This window comes from Spodoptera frugiperda, chromosome 25, assembly GCF_023101765.2.
Source record: "Spodoptera frugiperda isolate SF20-4 chromosome 25, AGI-APGP_CSIRO_Sfru_2.0, whole genome shotgun sequence".
Taxonomy (NCBI): Eukaryota; Metazoa; Arthropoda; class Insecta; order Lepidoptera; family Noctuidae; genus Spodoptera; species Spodoptera frugiperda.
The window spans coordinates 10,458,729-10,484,405 of NC_064236.1; the positions used below are offsets into that span (position 1 = coordinate 10,458,729).

General features: G+C 34.5%; 1 protein-coding gene across 7 annotated transcripts; it reads left to right on the top strand.

Moving 5' to 3' along the window:
- LOC118262603 (ecotropic viral integration site 5 ortholog) lies at positions 1 to 25,677 on the top strand. 7 transcript variants are annotated; one of them, XM_035574149.2, is made up of 18 exons: positions 35 to 167; positions 5,453 to 5,513; positions 8,746 to 8,912; positions 10,382 to 10,561; positions 12,707 to 12,948; positions 13,789 to 13,980; positions 14,984 to 15,148; positions 15,716 to 15,910; positions 16,202 to 16,360; positions 16,632 to 16,865; positions 16,999 to 17,220; positions 17,464 to 17,571; positions 17,914 to 18,105; positions 18,291 to 18,458; positions 18,673 to 18,768; positions 19,036 to 19,137; positions 20,732 to 20,781; positions 21,728 to 21,871. In XM_035574149.2, the coding sequence occupies exons 3-18, from the start codon at positions 8,810 to 8,812 to the stop codon at positions 21,732 to 21,734; spliced, it is 2,415 nt and encodes an 804-aa protein (XP_035430042.1). In that variant the 5' UTR covers positions 35 to 167; positions 5,453 to 5,513; positions 8,746 to 8,809; the 3' UTR covers positions 21,735 to 21,871. The 7 variants fall into 7 exon arrangements, with proteins under 7 accessions (XP_035430056.2, XP_035430042.1, XP_035430027.1 ...); XM_035574134.2 differs by lacking the exon at positions 20,732 to 20,781 and having other exon boundaries at positions 16,644 to 16,865; positions 21,728 to 25,677; XM_035574125.2 differs by lacking the exon at positions 20,732 to 20,781 and having other exon boundaries at positions 36 to 167; positions 8,655 to 8,912; positions 21,728 to 25,677.

Genomic DNA, 25,677 nt, shown 5'->3' on the forward strand with positions numbered 1-25,677 from the left:
AACGCTTTCGTTGCGTCGCCGTCAATATATTTTTAATCTGTGATTTAAAATTTGCCAGCTGGGCGGTTCCGATATTTATTTTCATAATTTTAAAATCAAAATATTTCCCTATAAACAGTATTGTAGATATTCGTAGTTCTTGCCATAAGGAGCTCAAGCCACAACGTGTAAGTACTATAATATTATAATTTTAATGCCATTACCTGGTTCTCGTTTGAAATCAATACCATTGTACCTACCTGTGCTCTTAAAATTCTTGCGAAAGTAACAAAATGAATTAGTGCATTAACCTTTCAAATAAGCTATTCATGACACCGGAAAAGTGGGTAACAATAATTGGAATGGACAAATAGCTCAATTCGGTTAATATAAAATGTATAATTAATAATTGTGTCAAGTGAGAGATGTGTTTAAAAATTCTATTGTCATAGAAAAAGTTTTCAACTGGAATAAACTCTTCTAGGTAGTTATTATACATACCTACATTCTTATAAGATTGTCATGAAGAGCTGGACATAATATTATGCTTACAGTTACAATTCATTAGTGTAAAGGTGTATGTGTATTGTTCATGCCTTAGGTAAAAAATAATTAATTTTCGTCTGAAAACTATCAAAAAGGATTTAAGTGTGCATGCAAGCTAATAGAAAATTAATGTGTAAATTGACAGAACTATAACATATTCTTACTTTCTTTTTTCAATTATCTGAATAAGTGCAAATGTTTTAAATATTAGTGTAAATTCTGCATACAAAATATGAATAGTTTCATATCCAGTCATTTTATATTTTTATTGGAATACATTTTAATCCAAAATCGTTCAGTAGTTGGTAGAGATTATACTTTTTTTTATACAATGCATCTCTTCTACTAGTGCATTGTACTATTGGCTAGATCCTATCTCTTTTCGAATTTATTACTAGTTAGTTTACTTTGAGATAGCAGAATTAAACAAATTAAGTTGTAGAAACTTAAATAATTTATTACTTTCCTACAATAGTTGTAAATACAATAGTTAAGTAGGTAGATGTAAAACTACCAATTATATACTATGAATGATGAATGGCACAGCACATATTAAATAGGAGACATGAACACACTCCTGACCATTATTAAAAGTAAATTAATTATTTGATGGAGTTTCTCAGATAACTTAAAGATTCTTGTAATTTCTCTGAATAATGAAGCAATTAAGTGTAGTTTGTGGAGTCATGAAGCATTGCTTCTGTAATTTAGGATTTAATACTAATGTATCAATTGGACATAATATAATCACATGTAGGTTTTAAAAGGGATAACTATTGACTATTCCATACAAATGCATTCACTTTCATAGAAAATGCCTTCTATATACTATATTGGAGACGCAGGCCAACTCAGGTATACTCTACATTGAAATAACAGTTTTTTTTCACATTACATTTATCATGACTGACAAAAGTAGACACTTTAATTATTGTACAAGAAAACATTCAGTAAATACCTATAACTAATATAAGCTATGTACATTGTACAGTTTGTTCAGTCCAGTGTCTAATGGCCTTGGAAAGTTAGTAGGCACATACTAACTTATAGTTCCTCATAACATTTTTATAATAATCATTTGGCACATATTTCCTACTGTTTATTTTAGGTATATAACTTACAATGAATCACTACAAATTGTACAATTACCTGTTTGTGGTTACATACTAATTAAATAATTAATATTGGCTATCAATTTCTTACCTTTTGAACAGTATTTCAATATATCCTCATTTAAAATTAAATATTAATATTGCTGGCAAAAGTAGGGTAATATTGATGAAAAGGAACAAAGTATATTTTGGTTAATAAGTTTAATAATAATGATAGGATTAACACAGTAAGTTAGTTTAATTTTATTATATTTACACATACATGATAATAACAGGTAAAAAATATGTGGTTTAATTTTAGTAACTGTATTACTAACTGGTTATAATTGTAATAGCCAGAAATAACAAAATGTTTCCTTGTATCATTTTTAATTAAATGTTACTCAAATAGGGTTGTTTCCTCAATCGAAAATAAATTGTTTACACTAACAAATATTATAGAGTAAGTCGCAAGTATCTAAAGTTAATGACAATTTCATTTAATGGTTTAATTTCGAGCTCAGTTTTACTGGCATTTCGCCCAAAAATTAAGTCATTATACGTATAGAAAACTATCTGTATGGATATTTAAAAATATATATATATTTCAACTGAATAAATACTATCCTATTATAATCCTAATTTTATGAGTTGGGAAAAGTTTCAAACCAGAGACTGTTTTAAACATCTGACCTGACCTGAGTGTATAACAATAAGATTGTCCTATCTTAGGGCTAATAGCATAATACAGGAACAATGACAAGCTATTGTGTTCATAAATATTGTGATTGATGTCTTTATAATCACATAATCAGCCTATGAATGTAATCTATACCTACTTTTGTACAATAACATAAAAAGGGCAGTTCTGAATGGATGTGTGTTACTCAATCAAAATTACTGAACGATTCTGGATAAAATCTTTTGCAAAGTTGGATAATAATCTGGTTTAACTATAAGCTTATTCTTTTTTCTTTATTTTTTATAGCTGATGGATATTAATTTTCTATTGACTTTGCCAAGAGTATTTTCCTTTTTATTTTACTAATTTGTTACATTACAATACAGTTTTATTTTACATATTTTGTACCATTAAACCAGATCTGATTGGTATTTGGTACTTATATTGGCTTAACAGTTTACAGAAGTAGAGGTAATCAACTATTAGTGAAGTTGGTACAATTGTAACAAATAATAACAATTACTTTTCTAGCAAAGACTTATGTAAACGCACAGTACATATTAAATGTTATATTTTGCTGTATACCCTACATTATGTTACATTCACATTTTTTCTTGTCTAAGTTCTCAACATACACTGGTTCTAGTCAACAACAAAAATCTCTAATATACAGGTGTTTGGTTTGCATTTGAGTTTGCAGATAAGTTTAAACCTAAAAAAACACTAAATGAATATAAAAAATAACTTTGAGTTCAAGTAAACTGAAACTGAAATTACAATAATAAAAACCTTGACCAATGCTATAAAATTAATGCATGATTAGATCATTATCCTTCAACGAGTATTAATCACGATTATGGATATTTACAGTAAGAAATCATGTACAAATTAACTGATGAATGTGATTCGTTTACCTTTTAGTTAATAGAAAGTGTTGTAAACCGCACTGCATAGCACAGCGAGTGTTCTGTATTTGTTCTATGTATCGCCATGCGCTGAGCAAAATTTACTAAACTTATCTCAATTTCGAATCAAAATTTCTTATCGAACAGGTATCATTTCAATTTGCTTTGCGTAACAATATTTATTGTAAAATTCCAATTAACACTGTACATACTCAATTTCAGTAAATCCGTTCAATAACCAAGAGTCCGAAACATTTTTCATAATCGCTTGAGCGCACTCAGCGTGTAAAGCGTAATTATGAAATTAATAACTGTTTCCATATACCTATATTATGAGTCTCACATGCTTATTTGATCTTCAATCTAAGTGAAATTTATCAAACATAATATAACTTTATTCATGTAATTATAATTATCTTGGAATCAGCACAATCATTGACGAAAGTCATTCAAAGATATTCCGCCTATCTCCGACAGAAATTGTTTGTTTGAATCGTTTTATTCGTTAACAATTGCGACATAATTATGTTTAATAGTACGCTTTGCACTGCTGGCGTTTCAACATGGACGCATTGCGACGTACTGTGTGGCCGTGCGCTCGCGTCGCGTTGATTTGCACTACAGTAACCTGTGGTTGCTGGTTGCGTGAGTACAAGTAACAGTAGCAACTTGCGAGCGTGCCGTCAGACAAACACTACTTAAATGACTTTAGGTACCTAGATGCACTAAGTACTTAAATTGGAATATCTGTGTCGAGTGCCCGTCCTAACGAAACGGGATGAGGGGAGTTAACACGCTCTCTACAGTCTAGAATTGTCCCAGTGTCGCAATTCCGACCGGACCAGTCACGTATCGAATGTCCTTATCCAATTGGTACTATCATTGCTGTTATTGCATTCATGTACGTAAAACACGCAAACACATTATGCGATACGATAATAGCCTATTTTTTTCAATTGAAATGTAGGTATTTACCTGCCTCTATATACATTGGTCTAGTGACTTATGCAAACGCTTTAAAACGTTTTTAAATCAAGAAGTACTCGCACACAATAATTTGCAGCGTATACAACAGGCTGTTCAGTAACCCATAACGGGTATATTGCCATCGGCGATTGCCGTCTCTTTAAATTGACAAGCGTGCCACAGCTATGCCATGAGTCACGGTTGCCTAGCCTACCCACGTGGCGTGGCCGCCCTCGTCAGCGACTCGTTATTTTTTTGTGACGAAAACTAGAAATATGCATTGTGTGACAACCATTCTATCTATTAAGGTTACGGCTGGACAAAGAGATATTCGAACTCACTTTCCGTGTTCCACAGCTCTAGAATTACAATGTTTGGAGCCTATACGTATTTGGAATGATGAAGTGGAACACGTCAATATGTCAGTCTATTTGGGGCAATCCTATACTTTCGAGACAATGGCTTCGGTTACAAAGATACATATAGGTAGTCTCACACGAGCACCTATAATTTCATGGAGCCCTTATTTAGGCTGATTAATGTAACATTTTTCACTCCAACTTGAACTAGGTTAATCCAATTCAGGATCACCTATCGCATTTCAAAACGTTACTTGGTTACTTATACCCAGAGTCACGATAAATTAGGAACAATACCTATATGTAGGCTGTAGAGCGTATGTTGATTTCACATCAGTATTTTGCCTCCAATTTACCTTAAGATTGAATTTCAAAAAACAAAACATGATATTTAGCTAGCGAAATCTAAGTATTTTAAATACGACACGCACCTAATTAGTAATAGAATCTGATTTGAACTCAGCGCTAAATTAGGACTTGGCGTACCTAATTAATTTACATATTTTTATACGTGTTATTGTTCTGTGCGTTATTTTGCAAATACGAAACATCTATTTATACTTGTGAATCTGTACCGAAATCTTGCAATTTTATTTAACCTTAGTACCTAACATACGTAAGACAGGTTTCAAAGGCTTACGCCTATACCTACAATAGCTAAGTTGTAGTCATAAAACTATTTTAAGAAATAAATACCTATTTAGTTATTGTGACACGCCGTAATTATTGACGTCATAATCACGAGCTAATTTCCCATATACAATGGAATAATTCTAATCAATGAATGAATGATGTCCATACAATGGTGCTCTGATACCATCACGTGTCCAATAACAAAGGGTTGTAACGTCAACCCCTCAACTACCTCCCTAGATACAGAATTTTCAGACGGGTCTATATGTACATCTCTATTTATTTTTTCAGTTAATGTTCGAGCCGGTCGGAGCTGAGACGTGTACCGCACACATATTTAGACCAACCGCAGGTACGTTTCAAACATCTCATTCTTTATATTAGCTTTTCCTATAATTTGACCACTTAAACGCGTTAGTTTGCTAAAAGTAATTAGTACTTTAGATTTACCAACCTTTATTATTATTTTAATAACGAATTGATGTAATGCAACTTAATTTGCTGATTTTACAATCACTGCACGTACTTAAATGATGTAACTTATTTGATTAGCTAATTTAATCTACAGTATAGTTAGATGTATTGCAAATGATTGTGTTAACGTGCACAAACTAGAGATTTAAAATGATTTGTTGTTCATTTCCGTATAATACCAAAACATGCGAGTTCTACGTCTGGCCATTGAATCAAAATATCACGAAAAAACGAATAGATACTTAGTAGTCGTAAAAAACAACCTTCAAACACATTGTTAAATATTGCCTTTTCAATAGTTATTACTGCTGTTCATAGTAATGTTCTAAATTAAACTAAATACGCTTACTCAGTATTCGATATACGATATAATATCGATATACGAAATGTTATCAAACAGGTTTAAACACTAAATACAATGACATAACACAAACAAATGTAATCGCCCTATAAGAAAACTTGTAAGGCTTGAAACCTTGCCTTAAACCGACATTCTCTGCATAAGGTTAATATGTCCCGGCTCTACAGTTATTACATCGTCAGCGCGTTAGTCATTGCTACTGGCGATGACGCTGCTTGGCTCTCGTACCTACCTCTAGTAAATATAGTATGGGACGCTGAAACCTGATTTGTTTGTTTATCGACAAAACAAACAGCGGCGAGACAGGGCACACTACCTCCCTGAGTGCTTTTTCACTTCTATAAACACAAAATAGCAGAGTATCAAATTGTATTTCACCTATCCAAGATATACTTAATATTAGCAGCGTTCAGCCGCAAAATCTGTGAAAATTTAAAGCCTTACTCAGGGCCTCCACGTCGCAGTCAGTTAAGAGCTCAAATATCGCTGCACCAATTAGTGCTGCCTGTGAATATTTTATGTAACTAAAGCAGCTGAATGGATGGAACTAAGTTATGTTTAATCAAGCACGTGAAATACCTGAAATGCTGAATTTAGAGTAAAGTAACACACTACGTCAATAATTTACTGGATTCTATTGATGAAGCCTGAGTAGATTAGAACTTTTAATGAACTGACGTAGGCTTAAAATAGTTTATTACCGTCCGACTTGAACGCTAGTACTACGTTGCATAAGCCAGTGTTCCATAAATGGATACTTATCGAACACCGGCACGCAAGTACCTTTGCCTATAAGTGTAACCACTCAATCTTCATCATTACAACGGAAGTTATTACTCACACATACACTATTGGTGTACGGTAAAAAAATCATGATCTTGTCTCGTCTATCAATACTCATAATTATGTTTGGCATGTCATATAAGTAATACGTGGTGTAGAAATTCATTATTTTACGATAAGGTTGACAGTGCATCTCAATAACTAAGTTATTCATACCTCTCGCATCCTCATTGAGTTGGTATTCAGTCACTTTCAAGAATAGACGGTGAAGGAGGTTTGAGGACACAGGAATCATTATTTGTCTTCTACTTATTTATTTATTTTTAAACTATAATTGTTTTCTTTGTAGGGTTATGAGTACTGAGTGCATTGCATGCTGACTGGAGAATATTTTTTTCGAAATATTTATGATTTTGTATTTTGATCTTGTCTTCATAGTTATTTGCGATTATTGCGTTAAAAATGTACTGCCCACGATATATACGCACTCTTGATTAAATACAAACGTGACACAATTTAAATATCAAGTACGATATCTGTTTTATGCTAGCGCTTTTTCCGTGCCATTGGCCTTTCAAATATTCAGCGGATATCTAGCCAATAGGATTGTGTTTCAGCGCAATCAAAACATTTATTTTTCATATGTCATGAATTTCCCTAGCGTCTATTGAATATTTTTTGTATTTTCTTTTTTCATGTGCGTCTTCTTTGAATTCCAACCGAATACGCTATGTGATTTGGAAGTAATTTAATTTCTACCTACTTTTACGAATACTTGTATGGTTTATCAGATTGAATGTCTAGTTTAATTTGTTTTTAATTCACATTTACACACTAATGTCATGTTTAGATTCGAATCAGACATAAATCAACATTCGAGTGTTACGCGTCTATAGTAGAAACTAAAACCAATAACAAAGCGTCCGCGTTTGAACGACTCACACAATCTCTGGTGGTCATTGCCACCATACTTGCGTGTCATGTTGTGGCGGAAAGCGACGTACCACGGTAAATACGCTACAAATCTACAATATTTTGACACACTAGAAACCAATATATAAATACATAAAATATGTATAAAATGATGATTATATACTGATTATACTAAAATAATTTTGTAAAATCTTACAGCATGAAAGTCTGAAAATATTTTTGTCTATAGAGTATTTTGAAGTAAAAATGTAATTCAGTAATTCCGCTGTATCCACTTAGCGCACATCTAGCTCGCGGCATGTTATTCTATTACGATGCCGATGTGAAGAACACGAGCGGCCTTCATGCTTAGTGGGCGGATGACCGCGGAGCGTGCGGATCATACCGCGACTTTCACCTACCTGCTGGTGATTTCATCAAAACAAAACTTTAAAACATTACAACTCCGCCGGTCATTCGTACGTTATTATTTACTTTAAGTCGCTATACGCCATTGTAGTCGTTGCTGGATGTCCAATAGTTACTAGTGCATCGTGCGTGAACGTGACACTGTGCTGTAAAGCAGATAGATGTTTTCCTTTAATCATATTATATCATTCATTAACTGTTTGTGCATGTGTGGTGAAGCTGGCTGGCTTTTGTACAAACGTTTTTAAAAGGGTGGCTTACATATTTTATACTACCTAAGCTCCTTAATTCTTTATTTACCAAATAGGTATTTCATAAAAATCGTGTTATACAGGTTATCCTCATAAGTTTAAATCAAAGGATTAGTCATGTATGTATGATGTAATTGCCAACAGACACATCATATAAAAATGTGGTGATTGATATTCAAAATTATTTGAGCAGGAACTGAATAATTGGTTACTTAATTTGAATGAATGCCATTAAAATAAAATCTTAATAATAACTTTGCAACGAATTGTTACGGGTACGTAGTCTGGCTCGTGCGCCGCGCGTCACATAAGGGCGTGTGGCCCACCGAATAAGTGTGTGGAGCTGATGGCGTGTCCACGCGTATCTGGTGCAGAAAGGAGAGCGCAGTGAGCAGGGGCGAAGGGCGAGGGGAAGGCTCTATATGGCCAAGAGTCACCATGAAGGTGGATGCTGACGCCAGGGAAGCGCCCGCCGCACCGCCCGCTGCACCCGGAACGCCGATCGCTAGTAATACAGAATCACCTGTATCCTCTCTGGACGGTTTGTTGGTTTAAAACTAACGTTCACTAATGAGCACATTTAATATAGAGCTTGCATCCTATCACACTTAATGCCATCTTCAAGTCATTTCTCTTGTCACGACACTAATATGGCTAACATGGCTGACGCTGCTTCAGTATTAATCTACTAACATCTAACACCATCGCTTGTTTTGTTTATGTTTGTGTAGTCCTAGTAGTAGTTTAAGGATACATGTGTATAGGATGACATACATTTTCGTGGAGACAACAGCAATAAATAATTACTTCAATTAATCGTCTGCGGTGAAATGTAATTTTAAGTCCAAATCAATATGATGCGAGTTACGATTATTTGAAATCTATGCACATTTCGTTTCGATGGGAATTAAGAATTAAGGCTTATAGATGAGAGTCACTTCGAATAGACTTCGTCTTTCTGTTATTACAGACAAACCATATGATATGACAACTAAGAGTCAAGACTCAAAAGTTTACAAAACAATCTTTTATTTCACTTGGGAGCAATTACGGTAATTATACTAAACTAAAAGATAAAGTGTTTACTGGACAATGTATTATGCTAAAATCTATTAAATATTTTGTTATAAATAGTGAGCGAAAATAAATATGTTTAAATAATTCTTTGTTTCCTTAATGATTAAATAGAATTTTTATTGATGATGATGCATAGATATAAGTTCGGAAACTTGCCAGTGAAAATATATTCTCCTTTAAATAGGTAAAGTTTGTTTACTTGTGAATTTGCGGATTTGGGTTTACGTCAATCAATAAGGTAATAACGTCGTTGCTTGACAAATAGACCACGTCCGGAATCGGAAAAAGGGACAATTTATTCCGGAAATATAACCCCGGTTCCCATGGCAACGCCAATGATGATCAGGAAAAAGTTTTGCAATAAATGTATATTGTGTGTACAGTAAGTTGTAACTATTTACTATTATTATATGTATTTAAATAACGATTATTTAATGTGATACGAATGCGTATATCTATAGCGGCTACTACACGTGAACTATTACTTACTGTGTTCTTATTTAGAATTACACTAGATAATGTCTAATGAAAATTTAAATAATGCCATTGCACTGGCGGCCTTCCAATCGATACTCAATAACAGTCAACTAACTGCCAAATGCCAATTAAGTTGAAACATGATCGTATTAATTCAACTAAAGGGTAAATATTGTACAAGATGGAGCGGGTTCGTAGTAATATTTTAATATAGACACTAATCTTTGACCTCAAATGTTTAAGGAGTAGAATATACTTTTGTTAACGTATTACGTATAAGTATTGTCGTATCATCTATCAGATTTTTATGTTGGTTTTGTATCATGTCTGTAGGTAGATAGTTGGGTTCATAGTCATCATGGAAGTATTGTTTATGTTTAAGTAGTGAGGCTAATTACATGTTTTTTAAATTGTGCCTACGTTAAAATTGTGTAAAGTTTGTGTAAATGTTCGCAGATTACCGGCTAGAGTCGGTTGAGCCGCCTCCGTCTGAGGTGATCTCGACGCCCGACCGGGCGTTGTTAGCCAAGCTGGAGGAAGAGAACAGACGCATCGAGGCGGACGCCAAGTGCCCCTCGCTCACCACCGTGCACAGCCGGAAGAGCTCTGATACTTCCCAAGTATCGCTAGCCTCTGGTGAGTTCTATGCCACTTATTTAAACATCTCTATCTAATGAGAGGTGATTTTGTTGCTTGACTGTGCACTATTCACCTCGATATGAGAATTTTCTAAAAACCGAATTAGCTCAATAATTTTTAAACAAACTATTGTTTACATTAGTCTCGCTTGTGGCCACTCGACCAACAAGACAAACAAATATGTCTTAAAATTCTATCTCAACTTCTGAAGGACCTAGTTAATAAAATTTAACCAAATTAAATGCAGTTTGAGTGACTATGAAATAAATCCAAAGTTATTCAGTTAAGTTGGCAAATAATATGCAGTGATTGAGGAAGGTATTACGCGATAATGAACGGGCACATTTAGTGACCTACTTTATTTTCTTAGACAATTAATAAAAAATGTTTAACTCTCACGACTTGTAACTCAGCAGTTGCGTAAGTAACGGTATAATAACTTCGCTCAGTATCTTGCTTAGTTTACTGAACGCTGTATTATCTGTGATAACCGTTCTGAAACTGGACTAACTCAATTTTTAAAAGGTGGACAGATTTTCGTCTCCTGTTTTTATTTACTGCCAAATGTTTTTATTTGATGGATGAATCTGATTCACACATTATTTTATGATAAGTTCTCCTTAATCTAGATTGAGTTCTGTTAGTTCCTAAACTGTTAGCGCAACTGTCAGATTACTATCTCTTATCAGTAGTAACTGGTGATAGCGCAGATATGCAATATAACTCCATACATTTTGTAAATAAAGTGTTTTGTAAAAATGAACGAACCACACGATTTGCTATACGATAGCAAAAGCGTGATTGAATTTTATATTTCTTGTGTGTTAGAAAATTTATCGCTAGGTGGGTTATTAATGTGTTTACGATGTAAATGTATCCTAATTCCGTGAGTCATAGCTTCTACATTTGTGTGAACGTGAAGTTAACTGGGTTATTTCAAATATGAATGTTTTGACCCTTATAAAGATAATAATAAATGTTTTCTCTTCGCCAATCTTATCTAATAAACTATTTCTTACATTTAAAAAGTTATAAGCAGTTTCGTCGAGTCTCTATTGGCCAATCGTGTAATTATTTGTTTTCTGATTTCATTGACGAGTCATGTGAATAGACGTAATGTCACAGTACATTTTTACGTATAACTTAACCATTACGTAGACTTTATTTTGTTTTTAATCAGAAACATGAGCGCAATATGCAATCGTGTGAATGATTAGTAAACAGAAATGAGACACTATTTACAAGATGTCTTAGCTTCAACTGGAATAGCTATTGCTTAATGAGTACATACATTGGCTAAGATGTATTCAACAATAGCGTGACAGAGAAAGAGATTCCTTTAACTAAGTAATATCTGTTCATTTGTCTCGACTTGAACGCATATTATGTTAAGTGTAGGCGTTGAAGTCGTCTCCTTGTACAGCAAGTTGAATCTTACTGCGACGCCTTCAATGACAAATCAATGAATTTTTGCTTAATTTGAATGTTTATATTGCTAAAAGAACGGTTTTAAATTCCCATGTTTATATAATTTGTATCCTTTACTGCATTTATTCAATAAGACTACGGGTTACAACATGCACGTCGTCTGTGGAATCTCAAACTAGGTAAAAGGCCGAACATAGGTTAAAAGAGGACTACGGTATTTCAAAGGAAGAAAGGGTTGTTAATTTAAGTATAGGCAAAACAAATAAGAAAACAGAGTATTTGGCTACTGTGCCTCTGATTGAACTTCAAATATTAACAGTCGGAGGTCTTGCACTCATGGTGCTCCAAACTTCAAACCACTATTGCATTTCCACCATAGAATGTTGTTATTAGTTTACTATTACGACATGAAGGAGTAACTGGCAGTGTCAGTTGTCTCTGTTTAATTGTCTATGTCCCATGTACATCCACCCTGTTCGAAAACTATAGTCTTGTCGCTCATTCGTGCATTTTCATTTAAAGTGTTGGTACAATTTAAGTGTTAAACTTATAAACAGTAGTAAGCACAACAGACCCACAGCACTTGGAATAATAATGTGACTTTCTACACATTACTACTGAGCTCCATATTAATGAACAAACATTACCTCTAAACTAAACATCCGCGCATTATATTCATGAAGTGTGTTCTTAGTACCTAATTCTAATTTACAGCTACAAGTTCAAGTCACGACGCGGAGGCTCGAGTCAGCAACAGTGCAAACGGTGAGGAAGACCTATGGAGTCTCTGGGGACGTATCGTCAGCAATTGGGAGACGGAGTGGAAACGACGCAACCAGTTCGTGCGAGATCTGGTGCGCCAAGGAGTACCACACCACTTCAGAGGCATCGTATGGCAACTGTTAGCGGGAGTCGACACCTCTCCCGAAAAGAAACTCTACGCTTCTTATATTAAAGTAAGTATTTTGCTATATAATTTAAGTTTATGTAACAGTTATCATAATGGTACAATAACTTAAAGTGTATTGATATTCTATAGTTAGTTATCTGAATGATATAACAGCTATTGCTTTTCCAACGTCTCAACTGGTGTCACAAGAAACTAGGCCAAGAAAACATAAATGTTCGTTCCAAAAATATGGGCCCCAACCAATATTCTATTCTAGCAGTTCTCTCAGGTTATTTAATATTAAGACTCGGGTTGTTCGAGACGTTTTATTTAAGGTTCTGGCTCTCAGGTATTCTTGTGCAGCTATTTAGAAATGTATGTCTGCTGCCGCAGGCTTGTCGCTTGCTCGTCACCTTGGTTTGGTGGAGACACCAGACAATCTATTTTCGTCCCGATGTCTGCACTAGAACGTGACATAATAGACACAGCAACAAAAACCACCAGTCGAAATCTAGCGAGCTATTATTGTTAATGCAACCTTTTTAGAACTGATTGAAGCAGTTCTTTTTTATCTTAATTTAATAACTTAGAAACATCTAGAACAACTATTCAGCTGGAAGGTTAAGGTTTATCAAAAGTTTAACCGATAGGCATTTTGTTTTGTTGTCGAAAGGACATGATTCAAAAAGTTAAAAACTCCTACGTTTATTAGGTCTTCTTCTTGCCTTTAACTTATTTGAACTGGCCATAACATGTCTTTCTCTATCCAATCTAACCCTTCGGATCATTGGACATCTTTATATTCCTCGATTCCATATCACACGTTTATACCAATTGCGATAGCCACAAGTCTTATAACAAAAGAACTTTTTAATTCACATTGCACTTAAAAATATCTTCTTTTTAGGCGAAATCAGCATGTGAGAAGGTGATTCGTCGTGACATAGCTCGCACGTATCCGGAACATGATTTTTTCAAGGAGAAGGATGGGCTGGGCCAAGAATCCTTGTTCAACGTGATGAAGGCATACTCCCTGCATGATCGCGAGGTGGGCTACTGCCAAGGCTCCGGGTTCATCGTGGGGTTACTGCTTATGCAGGTCAGTAATTAACAATCATGTTATGAGATGTTAGTATATAAGTAGATATGCTTAACTTTAAAACAGGACCATAATATTGGAAATCAATCAATAGAGAAAATGAGGTATTTTGCTATTATGGCGGCCTGTGTTTCGTTTTTTTTTATTTAATAGGTCCAAACGTGCATACGGGTCGCCTGTATCGAGAGAAACTGTTTCTTAGTTGATTAACGACTAAGATCTTCTGGGTATTAAAATCAATTTTTGACTTTATTTGTATAGAGTTTCTATCAAAAATCGATTGTAATAATCCATATTTTTGATCAAGATAAGTAAAAGAACTATGGTGGCAAGTGGTGCTGAAACGAAAGATTAAATAATTAAAGATTTTTTTTGATTAATATTATCTGACTTTCGAAGGTCTTTGTGATTAATAATATCTAGTCTATTAATGATCATAAAATTATTTTATACGAGTACTATCTACTCCATCGTATTGCACATCATGGTACTTACGAACGCCATAAATATGATGAGTATTTGCCACCTTATAATACACAATGGGGACTCTACTACTAACGTTGATCCTTTATGTCCCGTAAGAATGTGATAGTCATTCAAACTGGTTTTATAACCCATGCAATATATAACTATTATTATAAGGACCAACGGCAAAGAACAAGAAAATACTTTGATTTCATTCATATTATGATTTCTGTTATGCAGCAGGCCATTTGGTTACTGTATCGAATAAAGTAGGTTTTACATATACAGATTATTTTTCTTCTACTTAACAATGAACCTAATTAGGTAAAGTCTATAATCTTCCAGTCGCCCAGTTTATTACAGTAGCTGGGTATAATATGACTGCATTCATGATTGTTTTTACATGAAACTTGAAATATAGGTAAAAACTTAACTACAATAAAATGCTACATACTCTTACTAAAGTAGGTTTTACAAGTATTTAATGTTTTCTCCGCCTACATAGCCGCTAAATATATGATAATTTTTCTCCATAAAGATGCCAGAAGAAGAGGCTTTCGCGGTGTTAGTGAAGATAATGCAACAACATCGCATGCGGGACATGTTCAAGCCAAGTATGGCGGAGCTCGGACTCTGCATGTTCCAGCTCGAAAACCTCGTGCAAGAACTGCTACCTGATCTGCACGTGCATTTCCAGTCGCAGGTGAGTGATATATGAGTACGACAAGAGTGAGGAGTTATTGTTACAATATTTCTAAGTAATATGATCGATCGGTCTTGTCTGACTCGTCGCAATCTACTGCTGGACTATATGCGTTATTTAATTCCTAATTATTAGGTATATACTACAAACTATAAAACGTTAGTGTCCCTCTAATCCAGTAGGTATGTCTTAGATAGAATTTATATCTTAATATTATAAGTAATAAACAAAAATTCTTTTTAATTCTAATAGGTAAATTAATTCTTAATAGAATAACAAATTAAATGATAAAGATGAAACGACGATTTAATGTTTTAAAAAAAAGATATACTAAAAAGCGGTGAAATATATTATACATTAATAAAACTCGATAGAGTTAGGCATCATTAACGAAAGAAAAAAATCAAACAATAATTTCGAGTATCATTTTTATATATTATAAAACTGATTCTAAGTAATCCAGTCGATAAATAAACTTGCAACACCATAGTTTAACTATTGTTTGGTCCTCTTTGCTATACGATAGCTTCATAAAAATTTTAAACGTTATGCGTATTTTACTTGCAGAGTTTCAACACTTCTCTTTATGCCAGTAGTTGGTTCCTGACTCTCTTTACTACTACACTAACTTTGCCGCTTGCTTGCCGAATCATGGACGTTTTTCTGTCGGAAGGAATTGAAATAGTATTCAAAGTGGCCCTCGCTTTACTTACGGTGGGCAAGAACGACTTGCTGTCGCTCGATATGGAAAGTATATTAAAAGTAAGTACATGGAACTTGTAGTTATGTGAAACAGCGAAACAAGTTTCTGTTGATACAATTTAAAAAATAATTTTCAATAATTCATACTCTTGAGACATTATAGGTATAATTGTTATGTTATATAATCCTCGATGTACATATTTTGTATGGTGCATGTGTATTAGAAACGGTTTGTATATCATATACTACGTACATACTATAAGCCCAAGTAAATAGAATCAGAATCTGACGAATATATGACATTTAATTTTGTTCTTTTTAATAAAACCTTACCAAATGAAATGTTCACAGTACATACAGAAGGAACTGCCGTCGAAAGCCGAGGCCGATCAGGATGCGTTTATGAACCTCGCATATTCAATCAAAGTTAATCCAAAGAAGATGAAAAAGCTAGAGAAAGAATACACTGTGATTAAAACTAAAGAACAGAGTGATATAGCTGTATTGAGGGTAAGGATACACTTTATACGGTTACAGGGTGTGTGACCTGCTGATCTGTTTTCCTGTGTGACCCCTTCTCTTGGTGTGACATTTGGCTAATGGACTAACTATAACCCTCATTTGAAGTGTTTTCAGCATTCCGATTTCTCAATAACAACTTCATAACTCAATTTCTACAGCTAATAAAATCATCGCTTAGGGAACATATGTACATACTCCTGGAAGTGTTTGGTGTTCAAATTGCATGTCTATATTCTTGGAAACATGGTATTTATTGTAGTGCCTGCGTCAGGAAAATCGTCTATTGAAGCAACGAGTAGAACTGCTCGAAAAGGAGAGTTCTGGGTTGGCTGAAAGACTGGTACGGGGTCAAGTGGACCTCGCAGAAGGTGAAGAGGAGACGTTTGCCCTGGCCCGAGAGGTGCAGGCTTTGAGGAGGGCTAATGTCGACGCACAACAACGTCTGGCAGTCGCCCAGGACGAGATACGGTCGCTTGAAATGACCATCGCTGAGGTGAGTCCCTTTTACTACACGTGCAGACATGTGTATAATAGGCTTTAACAAAAACAAACATGATTTTCAAAATGTAATTTTATACCATAACACTTAAGCTCAGACATACACTACAACCGAAATACCTTTTTAGAACAACTCGCGGCAGTCGTCATTGGAAGGTATCGAAGGTACCAGTAGTCAGAAAGGCGAGGAACTGGCTCGGTGCTTACAAAGGGAGTTAGTGCGGGCAAGGCTTCACGCAGCTGAACGCGAGGCAGCTGAGCGGGAACTCACCGCTCGTATCGCTGAGCTTGAGAACGAAAACAAGAGTCTCAGGAGACAGCGAGTTGATAATAATGTCGCCCATTTACAGGTCAGTGGATAGAAAATATATTATTACTACTAATAAGAGGTTTGTGTTTTTTTCCTATTACCTGTAAAGCATCTCTTTTGTGTCCTATTACCTGTAAAGCATCTTTTTTTATAAAAAACTATAATTTTCAAATGATGTTCTAATATAATATATCAGTCTATTTTCTTTTAAAACATGGTTTAATACCAATTCTGTTACCTGTATCTGTAATTATGTTGCTAATGGTAGCGTGAATGTTTACAGGACGAATTAATTGCTGTGAAGCTGCGCGAGGCTGAAGCTAATTTATCGTTGAAAGATCTGCGGCAACGCGTGACGGAGATATCTGAAGCGTGGCAGCGACACCTACAGGTACATTCCTTCACACTCGTTACTTTCAATACTTTTACAATAAGTAAAAGTAACACTGAACATTAATATTTTAGAACTAATATCTTTATCATTTAGTACCTAACTTCATTGTTATAATAAAACATGAATAATTCTTCTAAGGAGATTATCGAAGCGTTGAGATACACTTTTCAGATTTTTAAGTGCCATTACATTTGTTGATTGAATCTTATCTAATGTTACTTCCATTCTATTGACTACGCCACTGTAAATCCTGGCTTACAGGAGTTGCAGCGATTTTAGGAGGTTGTGGAGAGATTCTCTTAATAAGAATAAGTGTCAACAATGCATAAATTATTGTAGGAACATAGACAAGAGGCTCCGGCTACGCCAGTGCAGTCGAACGTAGTGTCCGACATAATGGCGACGCCTAAGAAGTTGTTGCGCGCCTGGGAAGGACGTTCTGGTGACGTGCAGAAGTTGGAGGAGGAACTGATGACCACTAGGATTAGGGAAGTCGAGGCACTGACTGAGCTTAAGGAGTTAAGACTGAAGGTAATTTCCTATAACTAGTTTGATAATAAGGCTAAAATATCTTGTGACTATTCCACTTCAATCTTGTTGAAGGTGTTGTTTTTATAACCACATTTGTATCCATCCAGATTCAGGTGATTCAGATCATTTAAATTAAGATTTATCATTAATTTCGATCACAAGTAAGTCATTTTATTTACATTTAGGTTATGGAGCTGGAGACCCAGGTGCAAGTGTCGACGAACCAGCTGCGGCGACAGGACGAGGAGGCGCGCCAACTGCGCGAGAACCTCGACGCGGCGCTGCAACGCGAACGAGTGCTGCAAACTCGTCAGAGGGAGTTCCAGCATAAATATGCTGATCTGGAGAGCAAGGTTAGTCTATGTATCTGTCTTAACAGTATACAGTTAGTATTTTGACATGGACACGATCACCTAAAGTTGACTTTATCTGGAGTGGATGATCTGCTTTTAACAGCTTCTTCCAGCAACTTCTTACCTACTTCTTAGAGCGGCTGTAATGAAACCGTACAAATTGCTGCTGTTACTATATTTCTCGTGGTTTTAAGTTTGTCGTTTTCCTTCACAGGCTAAATACGACTCCATGCAAGCAAACATCCGAAACATGGAGGACGCTCAGAGAATAGCCGAGCTGGAGACTGAAGTGTCGGAATATAAACTAAAGGTAAGATTGCATTATTACACCATAGTTATGAACTTGAACACAAAATCTTGAATATTCAAGATAATTTCTTCCAGTGGCTGAACAATGAAAATTTTATTCATTGGTAAATTTCCAAAACTTAATCATTCCCAATAATATCTTCGACTTAAATCCTAATTCAGCAATCTCACTATTCGACCACTATACACTAGACTGGAACTAAATTGGCGCTATAAAATAAATAATACAATACGGATCAGTATGATAACTCCACATCTTTAATTACAGAATGAAGTGATGGCCACTGAGGGTGAGCTTCGCAATAACATGGACGGTGACTCCGACGGGATCCAAGAGTTACAGGAGCAAGTCGCTGTACTGAAGGCTGAGGTACACACCTACTCTAACCCCACACCACTGTAATATACACTAGCAACTAAATCACAACCCAAGAAACGTAATAAAGAAAGGAATTCAACATTTCCTTCTAATAAGAAAATATAAATACAAAAAATAACAACGCGTCTTGACGCTTTGCTTTCCTAACTACTGAAAGGTCTGTTTGAATTAACATGCTTATATTAATGAATTAAATTCATTACGAAGGCACACGATACTAACATAATGTTCATGGATTTGATATCGTTTCATGTTTGAGGAGCGCACAGTGTGGTCGATCACTCGCTATAACAACGCTTCAGTCATTGTAACGGCAACGCGGCTTTGTCTGTGGGACTCACTTGTACATTATTGTGTGAAATACTCAGAAACTACACGACAACACTGCTATATATTGTTCACTTGATCATTGATTTCTATATGTATACATACAAAAAGATTTTACCTAATTTCCTAGTACCTATGTCTACTATACTCTCAGTTCTACGGAAAGATTATGTATATGAGATCAGAATGATATGGTGTTATTGAAATTGAATTCCATACAGAAGAAAGGATTAGGTGTAAAAGCATTCATACAGTTTAATTGTGTATAAATGTATAGGGGAAACAGAAAGAATTTGTGTTTATGTGTTTTAAAAATAAACTATAGTTACCCCTTAATGGGATTTGCTCCCGTATGTGTTTATAAAAACGAATCACACATACAAAAACCCATATAGATCATACAAAATATTAATCCTTGCGGAAATCACTCTGCTTGCTTCTGTTCGAGTATTTTTTATTAATACTTGTACACACATATGTCTATATTATAAATGTTTTCCAAAAGACGGTACCAGTTTGATGTTGAGAACCTAATAATACACCAGCCTGGGAAGTCACCCTGCAAGCTACAAGCTTGGTCAAATATAAAAAGTACATTATCAACATCCTAACTCTTAAGGCACCATAGAAAAACGTGAATACTCATGATACAGAGACGTTAATAGCTCCACAACAAGTGTACAACACTTTCATCAACAAAACAAGTTACAGATATTTTTCAACATATAAATAACAACCAAAATGAAATAATACGATACCAAAGGCACGGGCTCCAAGGGCACGGCCTCCACACGTGTCTTCTACTCTACACAAAACATCTTATTATGGCTCGAACGAACGATGGCAGACAAAAAGAAAAAATAAAAATACTTGAACACAAGCAAGCAGTGGTCTATGCTAGTTGGCGACTAGTCAGACTTGTTAGATTTACACGGAAACCATTCTTACTATTGCCTCTTAATAATATTTATTTGAACTTGTTACCGTTTTTGTCAACAATGTTTAACGCAGACCCACAATGATTTAGTGATTGTAGCTGTGAGCACTATAATTCGGATCTCGTTAAACCATTGAAAAGGAATTCACTTACTATGTAAATTGTTAAGAAAATTTTCGTCACCATTAATTCAGGTTAATGACGCGCTCCTCTGCAGCGGACAAATAAGGTATACATTTATATATATATTTAGTGTTTGTATATACAATGATGATGCGCTTTTATCAAAATGTCTGATACATTTTGTTTGGCACTGCACAGTTTCCAACTCCGATCACCACGCCGGACACCGAGCCCTGGAAATGGCTCGAGTAAGTTCAACAATCAAACATCTTACCGGCTAGTGTGTTAACAGGCTTACTCCATTCTAACTACGTAAACCGCTCCTACAGTGTAAACTATGTTTAGCCAGAACAACTTCACAGTGGTCTCGGTGACGACACTTTGTGTCAACCACCCACTCAAATACCGATTGAGTAACAATGTCTTTTACATAACAGACAGGGACACGCATAAGTTATACAATCTACACAAGCAGTACTACTACTAAGTATAAGAACGACGAAAACGATTCCTTTCCTTTTAAATCATCGGTGTAAACTAGATATGTTTTAAATAGTATAATTAACTAAAAATATAAATAAGTATCTGTACTACAGTGGTAACTGTTAGATGCATTATCAATTCCCTGTTTGTAGAGTAATGTCATAATCATTTTTTACTATATAATGGATTCGGCAGGTGAACACACTAGACCCATTGTACCAATTTGTTTATCTTAGTGTTTGTACGAAAAGGGGAAGACTGCCTCCTATTGCGCTTCCTCGATGTCTGCCTAATGTATTAATGCTATACTAACATACTGTGTGGCTGGTCATGGCATTGTCATGTCGCTTGTACTACGTTACGCCGCTACCGCATGCATGTTTCTGTTGTTCATACTGTTTGTCCCTTTCCACTTACATATTGTGTTTATCATAACATTGAAGATGTATTTATAGTTTAACTCGTAGAAAAATGTAAACTAAATTACTTGCCCTCAGATGGGAAGAAATTAAGTATAATGAATGTCGTTTCTAATCCTTATTTTCAGATGTAACATTAACAGTATTCCAAATATTAAGAAACCACTCAAATAAATGTAGCACCCGTTGGTTATATGATAGTGGTGAATACAATATTCTTACTTCCGCATGTTTGTGTCTTCGATGCAGGCATCGTGTTTATTTGTAATTAATATGGTAATGTGTTCTCTAGGTCATGAGACTAGAGGCGTGGAAATCCCGGGCCTTGGGCCATCCGGAACTAAGCTGTGCTGTGTCTTTCGAAGATGATTTAGAGGAGGACGAGAAACTTAAACTAATCCTACGACGCGAATCTTCCACATCCTTTGACCTGTCCGCGATGTCAAGAAAACCTACGTAACGAATACTATACACATAACTGTAATCATCAACTAGGTTTGTAGACCTCCTGTACACGTTATATTTTCGGGTCCACCCTTTATAGCGGAACTTTTTATGTCGTGATATTATTTTGCATAACAGCGCGTAGCATAAACTTCATTTCGCAGAAAATCGGTTGGCATACATTCATTTATAATACATTAAAATCGCATATTTTTCTAAGATAGAATTATCTTTTGGCATAGACTTCACTAACTTTTGTAGTACAACATATTGACTTTTTCAGATAATATGTTATTTTTGATAAATACAACCTGGGATTTTCAAGGTCACTCTGACCTTTACAATTCTGAATAGGTACTTGCTAAGTCTGTGTGCTCCACCTTAGGCCACATTTTCGCTTCGCTTTTAAGAATATGATTGCATTTTATAGCAACGACAATAATATAAAATTTGGAATACCAAATGGTTATGCGATATATATATTAGTTTAAAGAAGATTATGCTAAGTGTGTTATGCCAAATAAAATTTGGAGCATCAAAATTCTTCCAGATAGAGGGAACCCTATATTTTCACCACGTCATTATTTTTATTTCTTTATTCTTGTTCGTTGCTACCAGTAATGTACAGGAACAGCTCAGATGACGTTCCTCTCCCGTATTCGCTTAAGTAACAGGGTTGTTTCTCGTCTCCCATACTTCATAGTGGCTCCCATTGACCGCGGAATTCTCAATTATATTGTTTTACAGTAGTTGTGCTAGACATCTTTATACAATTTATAGACAACATAGCTGTAGATCGAAATACAATCAATAATAATCTAGGCCGCTTAGACTCGTTAGTATCGACAGTGCCGGTCTCCTGCTGCCAACTACGTTGTAAAGCATGTACTCAAAATAGTGGATGTACTTTTAGGCGAAACTCAGGCTTATCTGACCGAAAAGTATAGCCGTCATTTTGATACTATGCACTAACATTGATGCACATTATTAGTAATAGTAAGAATAATTTAATATATGGTTGTAGTTGAGACATACAGGTAGGTAGATTTAATATACACGTAGTTTTATTTTAGTCTATTGATTATTATTGGGTAGAAAATTAATTCTTCTAGAAACACGTGGTTAATAACAGTTATAATTAAACCATACTTTAACTAGGCAACGTCATTATAGCCTTCTCATAATATAATATCTAATGAAAATTTTCACAGCATTTCCTTTCTACCTGGCCCAGCAATATCGGTAGGTAATGATAACGACAAAAATCGATCGGTATCTTATAAAGTTTCAACCTTGTCATAAAGTTGAAAATATTGATTTTTGTTGCTGTCATTGGCCGGGCTTCCAGGGCTGGTCAGTTGTGGATACTGACCGCGGTAGCTCAGACCCTGTTCCCAAGTCAAGCTAACTTATGTATAATTTTAAAGTAACCTTATAAAATAATAATGACACACAAATTGGTAACTTTGATCTCATATACCCTTATCCGTGTTAAAGAAGTAAGGGTCTCGTTAATTTAAAAGTTCTGGAACAAGCTATGATTGACTAATCGTACAATCGTTTTGTACAATTGAATATACAATATGGAGACTACTCATATGATTTAAATGAAACTACAAATATTACTAGTCTACAGAAGCATAATACAACTAAAAATTTCAACGAAAACAGACATTTTTAAAATTGAAATTTTCAAATAATTTATTAAATTAATCAAGTATATTCTGTGTGAACAGCTTAAGGATCCTTGATCACAGAAGAGCTGTAATATTGTAGATTGTTTCGCTCATTTTTCGTATATTTTCAGCCAAGATGATAACAAATATGTGGTTTAAATTAAGTCATAAGAGTTTTCCCCATACGGTATAACTGCGTACGGTTGCAATGATGTAGTCCATCTGATGGCAGCCTAAACTTTTTGTAGCTGTGTAACAACGGACTATGTTATCTTCCCAAATTAAATAAACACTTCCGTAGTATCAATGAAATGATTGAATTCGCTTGCAAAACTAAAGCATTTCTTAACAAACATTCCAACATGTAATTCTTCTTATTTATTAATGAAAGTATTTACTGTGAGTATTGCGATAAATATCGTAGAATTTATTTTCTTAAATATTAGTTACATTAGTTATGTGGTTGAGTAGCTGAGTTCGACGTTATTTTAGGTGATGAGACAGAGAAGGCACCCAAGTATTCTCGGCAATATTACGCGTACTTATTTTATTAATGCTTACTTATATAGGTTCTAAGAAGTATTTTAAATAAATTCATAATATGTATTAATTTATTATTGTAAAATACTCAACATATTGTTAAACATTATGTTACCCGTTAAGCTTTCCGTGTGATGATTTATCCTTAAACGGATAGAGGCTGCTTGATAAGTAACTACGTACGTTTGTTGTAGTTATTTAAAAACACAAACAACCAGTTCGACACAACTCGCAGATCACTTAGTTGTGTTTATAATAGTGGCACTTTCACTTAGTTTTTCAAATCTCTTACAAATAATTTTATTTGTCAATTTTATCTGAGTATGAAAGCTTCGTTTTAGTTAGGAAATATTATCAGAATAAGATGAAATCCGTGTAATATGTCGTCATAGATCTAATTCAATTATAAAGTAATGAAGCAGAATTATTAATCAAACAAAACCTAATATGACGCAAAATTACACGAATGCGGGCAGGTATTCCGGCATAGGTATTTATTTGCAAGTATTCTAATTTCACTTTGGTATATTTACTGATACCAGCTATACCACGGTGAATGTTTACGTTTTATGTTTATTTTTTGTTAAATTTATCAGATATCTAAGAGTAATATATTTTAATATTATGTCAAATTTTAATATTAAACCGCTATACTGCGCACGTTGTTCCAAATGATTCCTACCTTATAAATATTATTAATTCTATTTGAGTTATTGTTATGAATGACATATTTTATTGCGTGACTATATTATTTATTTATCACATTTTATTGGCAGCTATGACAATTTACGTTTTCTGTATTATGTGGTTACTATCATTAGAAAATAATATACACAGGTAGAACAACAATCACGTGTTAAGATTAAAATGTATTTTATATTGATATATTGTATAATCAATTCAGTCATATTTCAGTATCAATTAATAATCAGTAATGTAATTACTTGGATCCATAATAAATTTAAATTATACTAATACATTATAATATCCCGTAGTTTAAGGTAATACTGCAGTCTAATAAGACGCCTATCGAATCGAAAGCAATAAACGAAACGAAAATTCCACACAAATCTGTGTAGTAGTAGTGTACACCAACATTTTTTACTTTTATATACTTACATACATACTTTTATATACATTCTTGAATAGTAATTATCTAGGAGATATAACATAATTGCAGCTTTACGAGATTGTGTTTGCTCAATGTCTTTACTTGCTATATCATTTCTTTTGTATTATGTATTTATATATAAAAAATAGTGTCAACTGTAAAGGAATAAATATAGAATGTCATAGAAGGCATTTTATATTTGTTCCTCTTATATTGATAAACGATTGTTTTAACAACATCACACAAATCTTTGTTAACGAATAGTCTATGCAACACCTGGAGACTATTCTTGCACCATGTTGTATTACCAGAAACCAATATGACAGACAATCACAGCATACTGAAATGCTTTACGATCACTAATTTTTTTACATTTTACTCGTGACTTTGTGTATTTTCATATTGTGTATTGGAAAATAAACTGATAATCTTGTATTCAATTTTTTATTACAAATAAAGACTTGTAACTCA